Source organism: Diadema setosum, chromosome 15 (assembly GCF_964275005.1).
Source record: "Diadema setosum chromosome 15, eeDiaSeto1, whole genome shotgun sequence".
Lineage (NCBI taxonomy): Eukaryota > Metazoa > Echinodermata > Echinoidea > Diadematoida > Diadematidae > Diadema > Diadema setosum.
In genome coordinates, this window is record NC_092699.1 from 31,711,671 (window position 1) to 31,733,361 (window position 21,691).

Below are 21,691 nucleotides of genomic sequence, written 5' to 3' on the forward strand. Positions count from 1 at the left end.
ACTACCATCAAATATGATTATTATTATTATTATTATTATTATTATTATTATTATTATTATTATTATTATTATTATTATTATTGTTATTATTATCATTATTATTATTATTATTATTATTATTATTATTATTATCATTATCATTATCATTGTTATTATTATCATCATCATCATCATCATCATCATTAATATTATTATTATAATTATTATTATTTCTTTGCAAAATAAGAGGAGTGAGACCTCTATCGGCGAATGGGAGGCAACTTGCGCAGCTGGGAAAATAGAGACAAACCTTTTCAGTATCAAGGATCAAGGCCAAATGAGTTTCTAAGCTCAGTTGGTTGGTCCTGAGAGGTAAATTATATCTTACCCTTATATTACACATGCGCTCCATCTTTCTTCATTTTATATACATTTTTGGAACATCCTTTGCTTGTTGTTTTCAGCATGTATAAGGAATAGTTGCAAAGGTTCTTTTTTAACTCCTGAAATGACTATTTCTTTGTTGCATGGTGCATAACCAGACCATGTGGCAAGAAACGAATTTTACTGGTGATACGCAGAGACAACAATAATTCCTAAATTATACAAGTAATAAGAAGTATAATTAGAATTCTATTAGTAATAATGAAGTATAAGTCGAAGAGGTTAGCATTTCCCAGGTGTTTAAGGCAGTGAAGTCACATAATGAAATTCAAAGTAGGTAAAAATTCCAGGCAGTCCCAGTTGGCTATAAATACCCGTGTCAGTGAGGAGTAAGCATCTTTTCAAAGAGAATACGGCTCTAAATAGACAGACCAGCAACACCATGCAGTATTGGGTGCAATGCAGACAATTAGCTCACTGGTCCTTCTCATCATACAGACAAGCAATAAGTAAAGCACAATCATTGCTGTTCCAAAGGCACGGAGCATTCTTATACGTATGGACATCTCAAGTCAAGCAATTAAGCAAAACATCAGTATACAGTATAAGGGCCCACCAGTTTTGACTTCTGTTCAGTGTTGTAAAGGGAGGGTTTAGAACTGAAGAGTATCGATCAAATGAGATGCTGGGTGGGAACCTCTTCGACTTATACTTCATTATTACTAATAGAATTCTAATTATACTTCTTATTACTTGTATAATTTAGGAATTCTATTACGTAATACTCGTATAAGTCTTCAGAGGTTAGCATGTTCAAAGTTCCGTACAGAAGTCAGTCTAGTGGCATGAGTGAGGGCAAGAGGACAAGAAGGATGATGGACAGTTTTCACAACAAGGTTGAAACTTTGGTCATGACTCCTCATGCATAGAGAATATCTATCGATGGTGACACACATTGTCGCAAACAAGAGAAGAACTCGAGCAAAGTTTGCTTGAGAACCTACTAGTATAAGGTGCAAGGCATAGGTTTTGAGTATGATATCATTTTGATACCTTGCGTGCTTTAACTGGAGCAGGATTAAGCATGATAGCGCACAGACAAGTTAATCAAATACAATGGACCTCTTGTACCGATTTTCCGATCAAGACATAATCCTAATCATGTTCCTTAATATTCATGTACATTTGAAGGAAGAATTAGACATTAACCAGTTCATACTCGGCATAGTAATATTGCAGCAATAATTAGAGGCAAGTCCATTGCATTTTGGGTTGATATTAGAGTTTAAATTCATCAGTTTGGTGGACCGAATCTCCTAAACGAGTGGCCGAATAATGTGTCGCCATTTTCCAATGCACAACGTAACGTGATTTATGGTCTTGTGTCTTATCTGACTCGTATTATGACATTGTTCTTAACTGAGATACTAATATACAGGTATATACACATACTATCACAATTTACATGTATCTTTCTAACTCAGTAGAACTGAGAATTGTTGAACTAATGTGGAATCAATTGTTAGAAGGTAGAAGGTTCAAAATGTACCAGCGTTCGTCCAGTCAGTTGTGGACAAGATTTCATTATGACCTTTATGCTTCATGCGCGAAAGTTTAGAAGTTGCGGCGCTTCTGTAGCTATGAGCTGAGAATGTGATACCACTTTCATATTAGCATCCGTGGATGTCTTACCAGACCAGAGTCTGGGATGAACGCGGGATGACTGTGCTCCCAAGTCCTTATGTATATGAGCACGAGGTATGTACGTCCTGTGGTACCCTTTCATACTGATCTCGAAGACAGATCAAACTCGGTACATGTTCCCATAGCAACAATACATTCATACCTAATTGTATGCAACAGTCACCCTGTACACGTACAGCTAGTGACAGTATATTAGTTATATTTTAAGTGTTTATACAAGCAGCTGCGAGGGACTGGCTTTCAGCCTCCGCTCCAAGATGCTTGTCGTCACCGATTTGTTGGGATGTTTCGGAGGAATTATGAGTTTGCTTTCTGAACTTGCTCGTTGGAGATGTTCTGTGCATTTAATATACTCATGAAGAGTTGATCGGAACACAGAGTTTTAGGGTTGGAGGTAAAAGAAGGCACTTTAATTACCTGGTTAGAGATATACCTTCCATATCTCTAATGTGCAAACGTGGCATCATCTTCCGGTAATGTCATAAGAACTAGATGTCTCAGCATTTGTGTACGTTTTGCCGAAACGAGCTAGGAAAATTGTTTTTGGCTCAAGGCACTGAAGGAGTCTATAGTTCATAGGTATCTTGAAACGATAAAAAGTGATTCAAAACAATTGAAACATCCCCAATGTTGTTGTATTTAGGCTTGCGAGGGTCGGAGTTAGATACGCCCTTCATAAGTTCTGACTATAGGGGCTGTTTGCCTATGTCATAGCTCTCGGTTTCAGGTAGTATGGAAGACCGAGCAGGTCTATGAGTTAATCGTGGGGTGGGCTTTGTTGAAAAGCTATGCTATAGGCTTAGATGTTGACAACGTGTTCTGTAGACGGGTTAAAAAGGATCACAAGATTGTTCAGAATACAGACATTGCTACTGTCTTCAAGCACCCTCATTTGTTTTGTTTATTGGTATTGTCTCGCCATGACGATGAGAGGAGCTTTGCAATATGCTGCGATGTGTCTGCCACTTGTCATCGCTAGCAGAGAGCACCCATGCAGGCGGCTAGTGTGAGCTGGAGGCTCGTCGGTGGGTGAGGGTGTGGGGCAAGAATTTTCTCTAGGAGTAACAGAGGTGGGGCTATTCGCATTTTGAGCGATAATGAGGCCCATGGCTGCCGCCGCCATTGGGGCAGTGAGGATTGCTCAGGTCACCTTGTTCAGTTGAAGCTTGTAGAGGACTGAAAACGTTCTAGGGTAAGGAAAAAGGCATCAAAATTCAGGGCAATAAAACTTGGCTTCCATTTGACATGAGGAAAGTTGCTAATCCATATGTAGAGTTTGTGGATTGTGTGGTGAAAAACATGTAAAATAGTAATTAGTTGTTCATGTCTCTGCGAGACAGCAGAAAACTTAAGAATTATCTACATCCGTTGAATGTGAAGCTGATATCCAATTGCTAGACACCAATTCCAATGTTGGCCGTGAATTCGTTCGGGTCAGGTATGCTACTAGCTGTAGAAATGTCTGACCGAATTATGAATAAGCACATTTTTTGTACACGAGCCACACAGGGCTTCAAGATCGTTCTGAATTGCAAGAGGTTCACACACATTGCTATGCGGGGAATTCTGTTTGGCACTCCAGACTCTCTGAGCAAAGGAATTGTCATTGTTCAGAATTAACTACTCTCCATACTGGGATGCAAGCATCGCTTGAAATTATCATGCTAATGAAGGTGGAAAGTAATTCTTTGTCTTGCGAGACAGCCACCACCAAAGAATGTTTTGTATCGCATGACTAGATAACGACACCAAACTTCGTGTCGATGTCATCTTCTGCTTTCCGCAGAGCATTAGTTGATTTATTTTTTCTAGTCCTAAGTGACGAGAATGTAAATTTCTTTGTGGAAGGCATTAGAATCCCGAAATTTGGTTTCGTTGCCATACAAGATTGAATTTCCAAGGGCAGTAACCTTGTCAAGCTTGTTCTGAGGAAAAAACTGAAAATCATTTGCTGGGAATTAATATGAGAACCAAGGAAGGTCTCGACGTGCTTTGGGTTGAAACTGGATTTGTCGAAATCCTTACTGAAACTCTTTAAGGGTGACAAGTTGATCATTGGCTTTGTCAAGACACTCTTCTCTGGTGTGAGAAAGAATATGGATATCATCGAAATAGGTGATTGTTGTAATGCCACTATTCACCGAGGCAAAGACAGGTTTCATAACTTTAAGGGAATTCTGTGGGGTCAAATTAAGGCCAGATGGAAGGCACTGAAGGAATGCAGTGAAAATACTACTTAGTATTTCCATTCGAAAGACTATGCTTGATGAACAAGGTGAACGGATACGGATAAATATGCACCCTTTGGAGGGGCAAAATTAAGGCCGTAATCAAGCGAAACTGTTCCACTCTGAAGTGTTCGTATCTTACAAATTTGTTCAAGTTTTTCAGATTTATGATTGGACTTAGACCGCCGGTCTTTGGTAGCGCTAGAATAGAGTTGATACTCCATGTGAGGAATCTCTCTAATAGCTTGCTTTGCGAGAATGTTCGGAGACAATTCTTCATGGGTTGCCTTTTCCTCCTCGGTAGAATGTACACTTTGTAGAGGAAAAATTTATTGGTATGGGGTTGAAATGAAATTATTGGCTTCATAGCCAAATATTGTGGCCAATATCCAAGGCTCGGGAATTATTTTGACCAGTTATCTTTGGAAAGCTTGAGATTTCCAGCACTGAGCGGTCTTGGACAGTACTCATCCCTTTTTTTTTTCTTTTTTTTTTTTTTTTTTGCTGGCTTGCGTAGAGACATTCATGACACACGATGTACCGCTTATGTGACACTTGTCAATTTCTCTCAGATGTCTTTCTGAACAACTTTCTACCAAGTGGAATCGACTTGCTGCGCAAGTGTTGCTGAGAAGGGTTGAGAAGGGGTTTTAAGATACCTCGATGGTGCATGCTCGGATCATACGATAAGCAAAGCCCGGGAGTGTCAGGCCATCGATGGTGACATGAGTTGTTACAATTCTCGTTGTGTCAATTGCATGGATGATTATCCGTGCATGATATGTGAATTTCAGAAAGGATTTATCTATGTGGTAGAAGTCCCTTCACTACATTTTGTTGTAGAAGTTGGGAGCTCACAAGACCCAAGGCCTCGTGAAGGAGGATCGCCCGAATTTTGCTCTCGATTTTTGGTGTGAGAACTGCTTGGGCATTCGATGGCAATTGAGCATTTGCTTCGCGATTTTATAGAGCACTTACCCTCTGATATGGGCAGTGTGACTGCCTTCATTAGCAAATCAGCCAATTTTTAAATTTGGCCCAAATGAGATCAGAATTTAAGTTAAAATCAAATTTGGTACCAGGCTTTGAAAGAGTTTGGCTGTAAGGACATGGCATCCGGATCAATTCGGTTGTCAAAATGACCATAACCACAAGGGCAGAGTCAAGGCCACCCATACAGGGCAACGCAATCAGTTTTGCCAGGAAGGAGGCTGATATGAGAATATCGTCGTCTGTTGAGCTGCCGATGGGGATGGCTAGCTCGCTGAAGTCTTCGATGGGCGGGGCAGCGCCCCTGTCCCCGCGGACATGGCTCGCATGTCCGGACTAATCGCCGGGAGGAGAAGCTCTCCTGCACCAGCTGGCATGGCTCGCATGCCGTTTGTCATTACCACGGTGTGCCGCCGCCCTATCCATGAAGCGGGAGAGTATCTCGGTCTCTCTAGCTGAGCTTCAAGGCGGCCTTCCATGCCCTGATCTCCCCGCGGGGATGGGGGCTGAGAGGTAGCGTCGTCTTCCTGATCACTAGACATTGGAGTTCGAGATGTATAATCACGGAGGTGTCTCACCTCCCTGGTATAATTCACTGCCGTCACACTTGAAAAAGATGCTTACTCCTCACTGACACGGGTATTTATAGCCAACTGGGACTGCCTGGAATTTTTACCTACTTTGAATTTCATTATGTGACTTCACTGCCTTAAACACCTGGGAAATGCTAACCTCTGAAGACTTATACGAGTATTACGTAATAGAATTGGTATTGTTCGCGTTCGTATACAACCACTTTGACACAACGCATAGAGTACCAGTGCATAATGATGACAGATGTTTTGCACGCTCTGCTAGGTTGACCAAAATACTCAGCACCAGAGGACTTTGTACTGCACAGCCTTACAATACCTATATATACCCGTACTTGATGTGCTTTCAAACATGTCGTGGAGTTGTAATACGAAATGCCGCATAAATAATCAAAACAACGACAATGATCTCGATTTGAAATTGTCTTCCTTTTGTTCTTTTATATGACATATGAGTGATTAGATCATTGAATACCCCCCTCCGACACACACACACACACACACACACACACACACACACGTCCACGTTCTCACAAAATTTCACACCTATACCCATACAAAATATGATATATTATACAACCATTGTAGCACACACATTACACCCTGGCACACACAACAGAGTAAACACGACAGTAGCGAGGCTATACTTCTCACCATATAAGGTCATGCACCCGCGTTCGCCATTCATATTCATAGTAATCATACCTGCATGTCTCTGGCGAAGATTTCTCTGATACTTAATATGGTTTCTCGATAATTTAATGCCGCATGCGCTAGGGGCAGAGCTCCGCCCTTTACCATAGAGCAAGTATTTTAAGAAAGGGGCTATGCGAATGGTTGATACGCAGCCGGTGCAATATTCATATTGGAATCGGACTGAATTTGAATATTATGCTCTGTTCAGTCAAAGGAGGCCTAGAACACATGTTACATCTCTTAAATCATTGAGGTATCATTCAAACGCACACATTACTTTCAATTCAATTTTAATGAATTTACATACGCATGCTAGATGTGATTATACATGTATGTCTGTTTGTGGGTTGTTGTTTTTTTTATTTACTTCATAACATCATAAGTAGTATAGGCCTACACCTGCGTTCATAATCTGTTGTACATTTTACTGTGATACTCCACTGTTGCATGTTCCTGGAGGTCTTCTAACTATAATCAAGAACCAAAATGATCAAAGGTAGAAAGAGCTACATTTCTTCTTCCTCCTCGTCTTCACTGCACATGAAGAAAAAGCGATACTATCGAAAGGAGGAACGAGAAGTACACCACCAAACAGAAAGACTCAACATGAATGTTGGAACTTTGGACCCATGCTCTCCAAACGACAGCAACAACACAATCAACGCATTTACTATCTGCGATCAGGTTGATTCGCATTATAAAAATGAGACAGGTGAACATTTCCGTTGCATATTTTCTACATTGTCTCATGGAGCTTCATAATTGTCTTTGTCGATAAAAATCACCTTATTTGAATAGCTCCGTCATTAATTCTCCCTGTCTGACCACGTTTACGTGATAAGAGTTACATGCCCCATATGGATTGCAGACACGTTGCGCAACTTGTCGGGGTGGGGGGGGGGGGGGGTAGAGAATGCTCTATGTTCTCTTCATTATTCCTTTGAATCCAATTATGCGCCCCGCCTCCCGATGACATCATTGAGGATCAAAGAGCGGTAAACGTCACGTGCACAACCTATTACCATTACTAGAGGCGAAATGCCGGGCAACGGCGTACATCCTTCGTGCCTTTTTATTATAATGGGCGTGTTTAGCCGAAATATAAACAAAGCAATTGGGAAAGCCGTTAGCCACTTCCAGACATAGATTGGGAACATGACGACAAATATTACGTGTGACATGTCTCACTCCTAAGTACAGTTCTGTTTCAGTGCTGTCTGTTTTTCAACTCTGTTTCTTACATATTTTTTTTTCTATCATGCTGTTAGAATGGTTTATCTATCTCTAATTTCAGCCCCACATAGGTAACCTTATAGACAGCATCATGAACTTGAAAAGTTATGATAGTTTTTACACTCTCTTTAAAAATGAATGATCAGAAAGTTACATAATACATGATTGTGATACACAAGAGATCGAAATACTCACAATCTATAATACGCACTAAATTGTTACGTTTTTACGAATAGTATTTTTTACTTGGTATACTTATCGATATCCACTACATGTACATCACTTTAATCATAATATCCCTCTCGGCACAAACTTTGAACAATGATTCACCTTGAGATAAAAGTCTCTGATTTTTGTCAGAACAGTGATTTTATACTATATAATTATGTATGTAATAATCCGCAAGTGGTGGCTGACCCAGCGGCGGAGGGCTATGCGTTAGATTTGGAAAATCTACTTCTGACAATCGAACGATTTCACGCAGATCAATAAGATGTGTGACGTGAACACGGCTATTATCCAAATATGGTTGCTGTGAGCGGCGTTCAGCAAAGCGAGGTCAGTAAACCACGCGTCACAATGTTGAATCTAAAGCAATTAGCCAATGAGAAATGTAAAAAAGACAACCAACCACTGTGCTAGTGCTAGTGCTAGATAAAATAAGTAGAGACGGTGAGACGAAAGGAAAGCATCGTCCAAAAAGGAAGCACTGAAGTAGGGCCTAAATAGTCATACAAAAAGGTTCCGACGTGTGTCAGACGTGAGGTCGCCAGGGGTAAACAGACCAGAATGGAAGGAATTCGAAAAACTATAGCCATCAGCCCGCGCCTTTTTTAAACATTTTGTTTGGCGCTAAGCATGTGTAAATAGTATGCTCCTACAAGTCACGCCGGTAGAGGTCACAAAGCTATTCCCAAGGCTTTGATGTTGTTGATGTTGTTGCTGCTGCTGATCATGACTCAATTCAAGTGAAGGGGGTGAGCAAACACGTCATGTGCTGAACGTCGCCATTTTACAGCTCCGTTGGGATGCCGCTATGTATCACACGGTTTTAACGGGAGAACCAGGAATATTGATTTGTGGCGTTCGTTTTTTGTTTGTTTTTTGTTTTTTTTCTCCTTCTTTATATTGAGGAGGGCAAAGGCGAGGTAAATGTGTAAAGATTCTGGATTTTACCAAGGAGGTAACTAGATTCTACGTGGTATGTTAGAATTCTGAACAGACCGCTTTCACCGGTGTGTAGCAGACATAGAAACTTACTTTCGCCATTTGAGTTGCCATTAGCAACCATTATCTTTATCACCGATAGCCTCGTCTAAGTCGCCATGTCCTATTTCGCTTCCCAAGTCATCAATACGATGTAATTAAAAAAACATTAACAAAACAAAGGAAGAAAGTTAATCCTATAATAAATACCGATTTTAAGGTGTACTTGTCAAGCCGTCTTGGGACCACGTGATTGAAGCATATACGCGCCGAAGCGAGACCGGTCGTATTTCAAAATGATATTTGCATGTAAACGCTGAAATGAGGCGCTTTGCCGGGCATCCCGCGGCAGCTCGCCCTTTCCACTGTCTCAACATATACCTCGCCTTTTTGGCCCACTAATGATCTGGTTGCTCCTGATTTATGACAGGAACTGACTGCTGTAGCATAAACACGGCCTGTCCCATAACAGCTTCCCGGAGGAGGAATAGCATACACACCACACAAGCCCACCGTCTCATTCTTATTCTTGTATCATTAAAGGCATAATTTACCATTTGCAGATGAAACAAAACCAAGCATTAGTGCTTCAAAATAGTTTGAAAATGTGAGTTAGGGATAGAAACCACCAATATAAAAATTTGAACCAGTATAATCGACGATAAGGATCATTAAATATACAAAATGTGAACAATGACTGTTAGTTTATAATAAAAATGCTTCCAGACTATACCGTCTACAGTTATGGTTTAATGAGAAAATATTGATATCTCCTTATATTTTAGGATTTATTGCAAAAACTTTATATGGAAGGATATTTTGTGATACAACTGACCTACACATTATGTATAGTGATATGTTAAGTGATATCTTGAACATTTTTCAAATCACTGCTCCCAAAGGTAAACAGGACTTTTAACATTCCTTCACATTGACTATTCGTCCTGGACGCAACCCGGCATCCCGTCATTAATTTGGTGGTATAATGGTGACAATAGGCAGTGTTCCCGGCGTAATAACCCTTGTGTGACCCTACTAATGCAAGAGACTATCTAAAGTGTGATCACGTGACGAGAATATTGAAGATGATAATCATTACTATCGATGGTAGGCCCTATGTATTTGTCAGTATATCCCTCGTTAATGACATCTTTTTTGACGACTGACCAACATGACACCATAAAGTTACGGAACATAATGTTGCTATGATGCTGATAATGTTGAAAACAAAGATTTAATGAAGAAAATATGCGTTACCGATACGATGGTTCATTCTTTTTTCCATCTATGGCGTGTGCAATGTGCTATTGGCATCGGCCTAATAGACCACCGCGATACACTCATCGTCTGCGTTGCAATACAGAAACATTATTTATTTCAAGAAATTTTACTATCGATAGGTAAATATAAAACAAATACACCATGCACTGTTCCGAGCCAATGGAGAAGTCATGGGTTCCTCGGTAACAGAAATTGCACTGGTTTCTTCGGAGCTGCGTCCCGCAGATGACAGCGCTTTTCCCACCACCTACAAGAATCCATCTTCTCAGGAGCTGCTCCTCAGTACTTAGTTTGTTCGTTCAGTGGCCCATTGACTGTCAGCATCAATGAGCGGGAGAAAGAGCGCGCGCTCCGACATTATGAGCTAATCCCTGGATATCTCATGGGCCAATCGCTTTGAAGCCACAGCACCGCCATCTTACCACGCACATCGCAAGATACACTCACGACATCACGGGATCTTGGTGATAGTCTCTGCTAGAAAATGCGTACAAGTCCCCATATAGAGTGTGACTTGTATGAGTCTATAAAGATGGCGGCGTGGTGGCTTCACTCTCGCGTACAGCGTGAATGAGCCAATGAGTTATCCAGATACCTCCTCAACCTCTTACTGTAACCTGGTGGCCTGTGTGTCAGCTCTATTGGGATTTCAGAATTCAATATGGAACGGGTTTAGAGATCACTGCCTATCTATAAAGGTGTACCCTGAGTTGAAATTAATATGTACATTTGACTTACCAGATAAAAAGAGGGCTGTGTATTGCAAGCTGATGGCAATCTTGTCCCCGAGTCCTTCCTTCACTCTCTCCATGTCGCTGAATGGGCAGGGAAGAGAAGACGACACAATGGAGAACCATTATGCAATCAATCATGTCATGAATATTCATGGAGGATTTCACTGCTACTCCTGCTCTACTTGTGTGTTGCATACATCTCTGGAAAATGAGCAAGGGACAATTTCAAAATCATGGAGAGATTGGCAGCTCCGCGAAACGAAATTTCTGCAAAGAGACCCACGGAGACAACTCTTTATAGACAACAGATGAGATGTGGAAAACGGAAGTTCATGTAGGACGTATATCAAAGGGTCAAAGGTGAGGGAATTGTCATAATGACTTCTTGTATTAAACTTGTGAAAAAAAAAAGATGAATTACTTAATTATTCGGCTATGAATTAAACGTAACTGATTTCTCGGACAGTACTTATATTTGATAGTACTGTTCACAAGACGCACAAGCAACACCTATAGTAGTATTCTAAACAGATGTCAGTAACAGCTAAAATAATCATGTGTGCCAGACGTACCAGCCACTAATCTTTTTATTGTTGTAATTTTTTTTAATAACGATTTTTTTTTTCAAGAAATCAAGAGGTAGTAGATTTTCTATTCCCTGCAAAAAATGACTGTGTAAGAATAATATGTTATATAGATATCAATTCTAACTGAGCAGATGGAGATCAAATATAAATATTTGTGGAAGGAAACTCACTATGCGATGTTATGCAGTGTTCCCTTTAATTTTCTAAGTAGGCCTACATGTAGTCCGTGCGACTTGACCCTAATAACCCGTCGCAAACTGGACGTCTATGTACTTTAACCCTATTTTGACTGGGCTATTTGAGACCAAGTTTTTCCTGGGGGGGGGGGGGTCAATTTGACCCCCCCCCCCCCCCCACTTCAGATCTCGGCCGCCGATAACGCGATCGCCGCAAAATTTTGCCCGAACATAGAGCCGGATGTCAACTACAAGATTTCATAGTCATACAAAAGAAAAATTTTGATTTTCTACTTTTAGTTAATTAATTATGCAAATTTACTCATGAAATCATATTTTCACCTATTTATAACTCCATTAAAAAGACTGAATGATTGCTAAATTTTAGTGTAAGAGTTCCTCGAGACACATTGAACAATTTTCTTTAAAAAAATAGCACAATCAAAATCAGTTTCTTTTGTTTTTTATTGTTTAGTTAATTTCTTATGTAATTCACTGTCTTTTCGACCTTTTGTTTTCTATTGTTTTTTGGTCAAAATTTGTTGCAGGCACTTTTTTAAGCTTATCTACAATAAAATTGATTAATTTCAAAGGGTAAAAAACTGAAATAATCTACTTAATATCAATTCAACCAAAAAACACAATTTGATTGGATTTGCACACGATATCGTGAATTTGAGCTGTTTTCGGGTTGACATGCATACGCAAAACATTACGTAACTTCAGAACGGTGTACCCGGACATCGCAAATTTGGTTTCAAAATATGCGGGACACTTCAAAGAAAAAAGTCATGAAACGACGCGGCAAAATCTTTGCGCGTTGAGGAATCGCGGCGCGAAATGTCGAAGAGAGGTGAAATTGACCCCCCCCCCCCCCCCCCGGTGGGAATAGGGTTAAGGAGCATGATAAACAGGACAAGCTTGCTAGGCATTACGCAACATTTATGGCCTCACCACGGTAAACATGGCGCTTTCGACATAGGTCCTAGTCTCCGACATACAGCCTGTATTTCATTTTTACCAACTGCGTGTCACGAGGCTGTCGTTTTGTTTATAAATGATCTTAATGGGGTCAGTGTTCACAGTGATTATATCATCCTTGAGTACCATTCCCGCGTCTTTGGAAAATCTCTCTCTCTCTCTCTCTCTCCCCTCCATTAGAATAGTATTTTCCTTTCCCCCGAAAACCTATTATTCCCCCCATCCGAATGTATTCAATGCATTTTTCAATACAGGTTATAAAATCCACTTAGAATACATTAGGAGAAATCATGAGAACATGCTTTTACTTGTACTATGAATTAGCTGAAAATGACAATTTTCCCAAATTTCATATTTAACATACATGAAAAATTGTGAGGGTATGACATTATTAGCTCGCTCATTTGAATATACATTTGGACCCGTCAAGAAAAGTTTTTAGAAAAAAAATGGAAAATTCAAAATGTCATATTTTCCTCTTTTTTGTCATTTTGTCATTTTTGTATCGTTTTGTAGATTATGTTTTTCTCTTTCTTTTGAAGTTAATTTGTTTCTAGGGTGGATTTCCTCTTTAAGTGTATACAGTACGAAAAACCTAGCACACGACAGTATAGGATGATTGGATTGCTATAGTTTACTGTTGGTCTGCTGAAGGACTCAATAAACTCCGGAAATTTGAATAGAGCCTCAGTATGTGTCCGATGCAATTGGCAAATTAAAATGACATGGGGGAGGGAGGATAATAGCACACTTACTCGGCCAGCCGTGACGTCAGCTCGCCGCTCTTGTGAACGTCGAACCACTTGATCTCTTGATGCAAGATGGCGTCGAAAAACGCGGTTCGAATCTTGTAGATCTGCCGCTCGCAGGCTAACGTCCACATTGATACCTGAAATGACAAGGTAATCCAGGGAATATAATTGTTTCTATGACTATGTGTTGAATGTGTAGTTTTGTGATATGTTCTAAGTATCAGCCTCTCATAATATTTATCTTTACAGATGAAAAAGGAAGAAAAAAAAAAACATTGCTAGAACTCCAAAGTTGGCACGTCCATTTCTGCGAGCGCCATGAATAGTATAAGCCAATAAAACATATTGTAACCGTATAGCAAAGACTGTTGAGGGCTGCACTTTATGGAACTTGCAAAAGCAAAGATATCTAGAAGTATTTAACTCGGCATCATTTTTAACATCATTTATGAATGTATAGATAGGTCTGCCGCTCCTAGGATAACGTCCACAATGATGTCTGTTGGTAGCCAGAATTTCAAGGGAGAAGAACTCTTTAGATTGGCATCGTGTGGGTGAGAACAAGGTTGCACTCATTTGTAAAGCATCGGCATCGAACGGCAAAACAAACCCAGAATCTAGATTTGGGATACTCATTTACTAGAAAGGGTGCATAGGGCTTTCACATCGGATTATTGGATCTTATGCAACGGAAGATAGGGATAAAATACGGAGAAAAAAAGACCAGAAGCTTAATTCTTTGACCGGGAAGGGGGTATGGGGGCATGGTAAAAAAAAAAAAAAAAAAAAAAATTCATAGAAAATCTTTTCAAGGACATAACGGAGTTTCATCTGCATTCTTGCATTCTCAGTCACGATAACATACTGTCGAGGATGAGAAGTAATTTATTTGCGGGTTGTTTGTTTGGTTTTGTTGTTGTTGTTGTTGTTGTTGTTGTTGTTGTTGTTGTTGTTGTTGTTGTTCTTGTTCTTGTTCTTGTTCTTGTTTCAATTTGGGAGCACTTGAGGAGGATTTTTCTTTAGTCTTGATAATGAACACATTCAACAGAGCGTTGTTTCCTTCTCACCTGTAAGTAGCCGAAAAACATGACGCCGAATCCGATGTAGGCAAATATCAGGGCATACTCTTGCATCTGGTCGTCGAACTCCTTGGCGGGGTCGTAGCCCGGGGGAAAGGTGGGCATATCGCTCACGTTCACGGTGGAGTTCGAGCCGAACTGGACGAAGTCGTCGATCAGGTTGCCGAAGATGATGTTGAGCACGGGCCAGGCGGCACCGTGCACGATCGCTGCCAGGGAGCCGATGAGGATGAAGAGACCATCCAGCGACGTGGCGTAGCGAAACTGCGATTAGGATATCAATAATTGGACGATGGGATTTGGGATGGCATAGTATTGGTTGAGGTGAGAATTAGCTTTTTGCGAAATACATATGAAATGTTTTTAAAAAATGCAATAATTGTAAGAGGAATACAAAGTTTATTTGATGAAATTTGGTCTTAAAATGGCTGAGATACCCAAAAACAAAGTAAAAACAAAGCGATCCTAATAAAAGGTGGGTTCCACCTTTTATTAGGATTGCTTTGTTTTGGATATCTCAACCATTTCAAAAGCAATCTTCATCAAATAAACTTTGAAACTTTGAATTCCTCTTAAAATCATATATTCTTTCATATTTCATAAGAGGTTTCTCATTACCTCAAAAACTCGTCATTAAAAAATAAGGAAACCTCAAGCCCCATCTCAACCGAACTGTACCATCACAGGGTCTGCGGGCATTCCGTATCGAAAGACGAGCTTTCCGATTTTTCAAGTTACACCGCGTGACATTGGTGGGAAAACACTGAAAGCCCATTATTTTGAGTGGTTCCGTGAGAGAGTGAGCCAAAAAAAAATATATATATATATAGGCAGCAAAAGTGGCTAAATTCAAATCATGGTGACCGAGGAAAAAAAAAATAGTGGGCTTTCAGTGTAACGTATTAAAAATTATTCGTGCTTCTTTATCAATGGTCGAAACTTGCCGCCAAAGAGGCTGTCAGCAGAAAAAAAAAATCACATTTGTTTGTGGAGTGTCAAACAACACTACAATATCTGAAAAAGCTTTCAAAAGCATGTGTACTCTCGTATATTAAAACTTCGATGCACAGTAATTCCATATTTGGTATCCCAGCTTGTGACCTCCGAATCATTCAATTTCGATTACATTCATCCTATAGGTATACCACTAGCATCTATTTGCATCTATAGATGCAAAAATGTCATTGTTATTGATATCTTTTCAAGAATAGTTATACTGTGAAGTTGAAAACATTATTCATTGGTAGCATAATAGAATTAATATCTCATTTGTATTGGACCCATGTATTAAAGAGTGTTGGTTTTCAATTTCAAGTCGTGTCATCGTTGCTGTTTGGTTGCACTCCATTACACGCTTAATGCTGATTATTTTTTTTTTTCTAAACTCGGGGAATTTCGTGAATCTCATAATTATACGCTATCATATTAATGCCCAGTGGTTAGATTTAGGTCGAGGCACTCACCAATCGTGTCAGTGGAACCTTAGGAGCTTCTTCTTCGGTCCTGGTAGAAAAAAAAAAGGGAAACAGATATTTACTCTTTCAAGCGTCACACACACACAACAAAAGAAGTATATCATATACAAATGCAGTGACAAAGCGATGCGAGATCTTTCCACATCTCAATCTAACTGTCAAACAAGGGTAGAAACTTTGGACTCTCGCTCATTCAATAGCGAGGTCTGGTCCTTTTAAAGACTCAAGAAAACCTCGAGCAAGTTATGGAGGGTGTCGTGAGTGGTTTCGTGACAGAGCGAGCGAAAAAAAGAAGAAATCTTGGCTGTAAAATTGGCTAAATTCAGAGCATGGTGACCGAGGAGATGGATGTTTCAATGAAAACGGGAGGAGATACAATCATTTTAATCTATTTCCATTCAGTCCATACAGCTTTCTCAAATTTGTATTGACACAAGTTAAACTCTCGGAATATTTACATAACAATCAATGTTTGCAAAAACTTCCACGAGCTTTTTTTTTTTTTTTTTGAAGAATTTGTATGACCTTTGGTGGTTTCAAAAAAAGGTCACGTTCATCTTTGGAAAAAGTCAAGACTTGGTCGTCAGTTAATTTTGGACAAGTGCCAATTGCAATAATCAAAACTATAGCATATTCGATGGTGAGAGCCGAAGTACTCAATGCTGATTGGTTATTGTCTAGCCGTTGCCATGGTAGCAATCAAATTTACAACACGCCCCGGAGAACCCGATCTCCCTCTCCCCACATCCATCGTTATACACAAAACAATAAGCGCGGGAGAGACAGCGAAAGCCTGATGGAATAGCCTCTGAACTTCGACACCGCATTCCGCATAGAAAAAAATACCAACTTCTTATGCACAGTTACTGCAATAAAGTCTTTCGGAACTGGTTATCAAGTGTATGTGTGGGCACCGCGGTATACTTGTGGAACTACATGTAGGCCTGCATTGGCATAGAGACTGAGACTCTGTGGTTTGAAATGGAGATCTTGGGTTCGAACTTCACCCGACAGGTTATACCTGCATTACAACAGTTTTATCAAAACTAATTTCCACTTTACCCAATTACGAATTAGGCAACAGGTACCCCTGAAATATCATTAATTGTAAGGCCCTCTGGTTGAGAGCAGTATTAGTTGAATAATCAGTTTATTATTATCATTATTAGTATTATTATTATTATTAATATTATCATTATTATTATTATTATTAGCATTATTAGCATTAGCATTATTAGTATCATTATTATTATCATTAAAATTATCATTATTATTACTGAAATTATCATTATTATTATTATTATCATCATCATCATTATCATCATCATCATCATCATGAAGACAATCGTCATTATAATCATAATTTCTCTTTTTTCATCACTACTTTAGCATTTGGGAAGTGAAAACGCCGACAGTCAAGCTTCAGAGATAATAAATCATACTCACTTCTTGTCATCACTGTCGCTGGCGTCGTCATCCGGCTTATCGGCGGCAGCCTTCGGATGATCGTCGATCTTTCCGTTGACGGCTCCATAGTCGCCATTCTTCGTCGGTTTGAAGTCGACGTCGGGCGGGGCGCCGTTCACGCTGCTATCCTCGACCATGGTGACTGGGGGCACTTTATTGCGTAGCAGCGGAGTATTCTCTGTACGTGGTGGAACAGTATTCGACGTCATTATGGTTAACTTCGATCGTCAATTAATCTTCACAATTATATGTGAGCTCTTGCACACGATGGGGGCTATAACACAAGTTTTGAATGAATAATCCGACAAGAACTTTCGAGTAGCTGACGTCACAGGGCACTGATTTTTGTTTTCTTCTTCTTTCGTCACGATTTTGCCTGTGCCACATCTCTTTCATGAATCATTTAGACTAGGGCTTCAGAGCTGGGAGCAGTCTGACGAGATGTCAACGGGAAAGACGTGGGTCGATCCCTTGTTAGATCGATGGTCTGGGGTGATATACGGACCCAAGTCGGCTGGTCATTGACCAGCATCAGATGAGTTTTCCGACCTGTCCAGGAGCACTTTTGGGCGAACTATATGCGAAACGGCGGACTATCAAAACCTCCTGTGATATATGGTTCGCGTAAGACTATACTCCCAAGATAGATAACAGCTTTTCTTTTCTCTTCTACGTATTCAAGGCGGCGTGGGACATATACACCCAACACAGCTCAATCGGGATTTTTTACGCACATCCCACAATGCTCCTCCACAATGTTCCATGCAAGCACACAGTCAATGCGGTAACATTGAGACCCTCATGGGCTATACTCTTTCCGTCTGGTCTGTATATAAGTTGCCCATTCGCTACAGTGCATGTGCTGAGTGCATAATCTATGTACAACGCTTTTTTTGCCTGAATTTTCTACATTGGCCGCTCTTCGTCTTCGCCGCTCTTCGTCTTCGCCGCTCTTCGTCTTCACCAAGAACAAACACACTTCTTCCCGCAACAATAGAGGGACAAATAGAGGGAGAATAGTTCCAAACTACTTTCGCAGTTTTCCTGGTGTGCGTTGCGCATGTGTAGGAGAGGTTCTCAAGGTTACTATACTGCATGGTATTATCTGTATAGGCCGCTTATTGCGCTTATCATATCGTGTATATTGCGTCATGATTAATGATTGAACGAACAAACTTTGCAGCGATGAGAGTTCAAGAGCATCGCGTTGTTCATAATCAGATATCACTATTCCATGATGAAATGTGGGGGTCAAGTTAACTTGCTCAGCTAAGCTGTCGACCTAATTTGAGCTACCACAAACTTCCGGAAGTTATAATTCTAACTGCATGCCAATGGAAGGGGAACAAAAGTGGTAAATGAGTATCAGTATACTACTATCAGCTCGCGGTATGAATCACACAAATTGAATGTTTCTAAACGAAAACAGATAAGAGAGTGTGGCAATGCTTCTCTTTATACTGCGCTTCTATTATTCCTTCTAGATCCTATGGTGATGACTGATGGCATTCAAGGAAGTATAACCCTTCGACTACACTCGAGATAATCCGCCATCAACATCTCATAGAGTTAGCATATGGCACATCAACTTTCAGTAGCCAAAGAGTTAAGACAGGTGCTACACTGTCCCAGCAAAAACAGCGTGACAAAACAATTTCGACTCAAATCAAGTTCAACGGGACTGTTAAATCCGCCCTTTATGTACCTTATTCCAAACTATTACCTAAATGTATAGATGTTTTATCATAAGTAAATATAAGCATGAATACATTATACAGCTATAGAGCAAATTTCGTTCCAGTTCCGTCCACAAAAGGTCTCAAATACCAATGCCGGTTATAATCCGCTTTGTTAATTTTTTTTTCAATGATGATGCAGCAATTCATTTCTCAAAAAGATTTTCCATTCAGAAGAATGTAAAGAAATATTAAAGGGCCTTCATGTGCATTTTGGTGCGATCTGGGGCCCGTTTCATAAAACTTGTTATCAGTGACAACTGCCACATTTCTATGACAAATTTGCTCTCAGCCAATCAGATGCAAGAATTTCAGTAGCTTGTCACATCTATGACAACTTGTCACTGATGTCAAGCTTTATGAAACGGGCCCCAGCAGTATAGTGGTATCGGTTATGATTTTCCGGGAGTTATGAATGAATAAAATCTTATACTGTAAGTGAGTATACATTCATTAATAATCACCGATAATAACAATATTTTCAAATAAATGTGGAAAGGTAGACATATACACCTACACACATATGACATAATATACATAAAATATACATACTTTATGAGCCTACTTGCATGCTATGCAAACGTTATGATGAGTGAATGAATGAATGGATTAGCTACATAGCTAATAACGTAAATTCGATCAATCAGTTCCATCAATCAATACAGAAAGATAAAGAGAGAATCGGATACAAGAAATAAGACTTTTTTCCACTATTTAACTAAAAAGAATATTACAATGATGATGTAAAGAGTGACACCTCATTACACTAGCCTGCATATCGAATGCCTAAGAAAAGAGTGGGGATACGTCAGCGTGATCAAACTACCATGTTCTCGGTTTCCGGTTGCATTGCATCACACAACTATACGCGTAGTGATGGACAAGAACGTAGTATCATAGCTCCATGGTATAGTACGATGCAACCGGGTGCTAAGTATTTCATTATAAGATGGCTAAGTAATTTCCAGCTTGCTGATTGGTCAAAGTGTACCACGTGATCATTCGCGAAAAGTGTCTATCCCTGCACGCCCGTGGGATTTTCGCGCACCCAAATTGTCTAATCCACGGTTGAAATTTTCGCGGTATTCAAATTTTCGCGCATTTCGCGGAACCAGAAACTAGCGCGACCCGGCCAAGCGCGAAAAATTAGTCACGCGAAAATATCCACTTTTACAGTATTCAACACAAGCTGGGGATGGGGTAATCTCGGGGAAAGCGTAACGTTACTCTGGGCCATTTTCCAACGTTGAGTACAATTTCAAAATCTTTGATATTGGATTTATTTCATTATTTCTTTCTCATACAAGGTATATTCACCTCGCGTTTGAAATTACTTAGCCATCTTATAAAAGGAATAACGCATTTTCCCGTCGTTGTTCAGCGATATGCAGTGCACTAGAGGTTTCTTCTTCGCATGCACACTCCACACATTGACTCGCCTCCGGCTCGTGTGGAGTGCGCATGCTCAGAAGAAACCTCTCGTGCACTGCATACTCGCTAAACAACTCCGCGGCATGCGTTATTCCTATAAAGTTGTTTTGGAAGTGACGACATGGCCGCCACGCAAGCGATGACACGTCACAGGCAAAGTCTTTATCAATGAATATCTATTCATGAGAAACCACATTTCTGTGGTTTGTATCGTTGTTATGATCTATACTATCATCAATGAATTCAGAGCATAAATTACATTTCATGTATGGGAGCCCTTTTTCCGTTTCATTTAGTTTACTTCAGTAGCAGAATTTTGAACTGATAATTAAATTGGCAACACATTTTACAAGATTAGAGTTCCGCTTCTCTCTCAAAATCTATTTTTTCGACTACACAAAGAGTTGTGGAGTCGTCTCTGATCAGTGAGACGTATAGTGACGTCATAATAAAAGCCCTACCCGTGTGTCATGTAGTCTGGTTCGATTGTTTACGGCGACGAGAGGTTTTCAACACGCAACTAACAAAAGAAAACGCCGAAACGATATGTGATTTTTTTTTTCAGCCTATTACTCTAAATCGTGTCTCACATTACAAGATGAATCTATTCTGTCCGTGTTTTTCGATATCAGGATAATGTCACGGTGTACACGAATTTTCAGAATTTTTTGTATCAATGACCGTGCATCACAAAACCAACGAAAATTCACACAACCTTATCCTTGGTGAGGGCGCAAAACAGGTGAAAAGGGAACACCCGGGGGCCGTTGCATAAAAGTTACAATATGGTATCTTTGCCATCCAGTGGTAACTTCCATGGAATTCTTGATTTTGATTGGCTGTTGAGTATTGTTGCCATGGTAGTTACCATTGGATGGCAAAGTTACCATATTTATTGTAACTTTTATGCAACAGGCCCCCGGTCAATTTTTAGTTTTAATATTTCTGAACTAGAGCAATTCTTCTTTTATATAATATC

General features: G+C 40.0%; 1 protein-coding gene across 1 annotated transcript in view; it reads right to left on the reverse strand.

Annotated features, from left to right (window-relative positions):
• Window positions 1-17,682, reverse strand: part of LOC140238899 (ATP-dependent translocase ABCB1-like) — a 39,987-nt gene extending 22,305 nt beyond the window's left edge. The window contains exons 1-5 of the mRNA XM_072318799.1: window positions 17,525-17,682; window positions 16,067-16,106; window positions 14,592-14,867; window positions 13,528-13,661; window positions 11,033-11,109 (exon numbers count right to left, since the gene is read on the reverse strand). Coding sequence (XP_072174900.1) covers window positions 11,033-11,109; window positions 13,528-13,661; window positions 14,592-14,867; window positions 16,067-16,106; window positions 17,525-17,682 — 685 coding nt within the window. The remainder of the gene's footprint in view (window positions 1-11,032; window positions 11,110-13,527; window positions 13,662-14,591; window positions 14,868-16,066; window positions 16,107-17,524) is intronic.
• Between the last annotated feature and the right edge of the window lie 4,009 nt (window positions 17,683-21,691).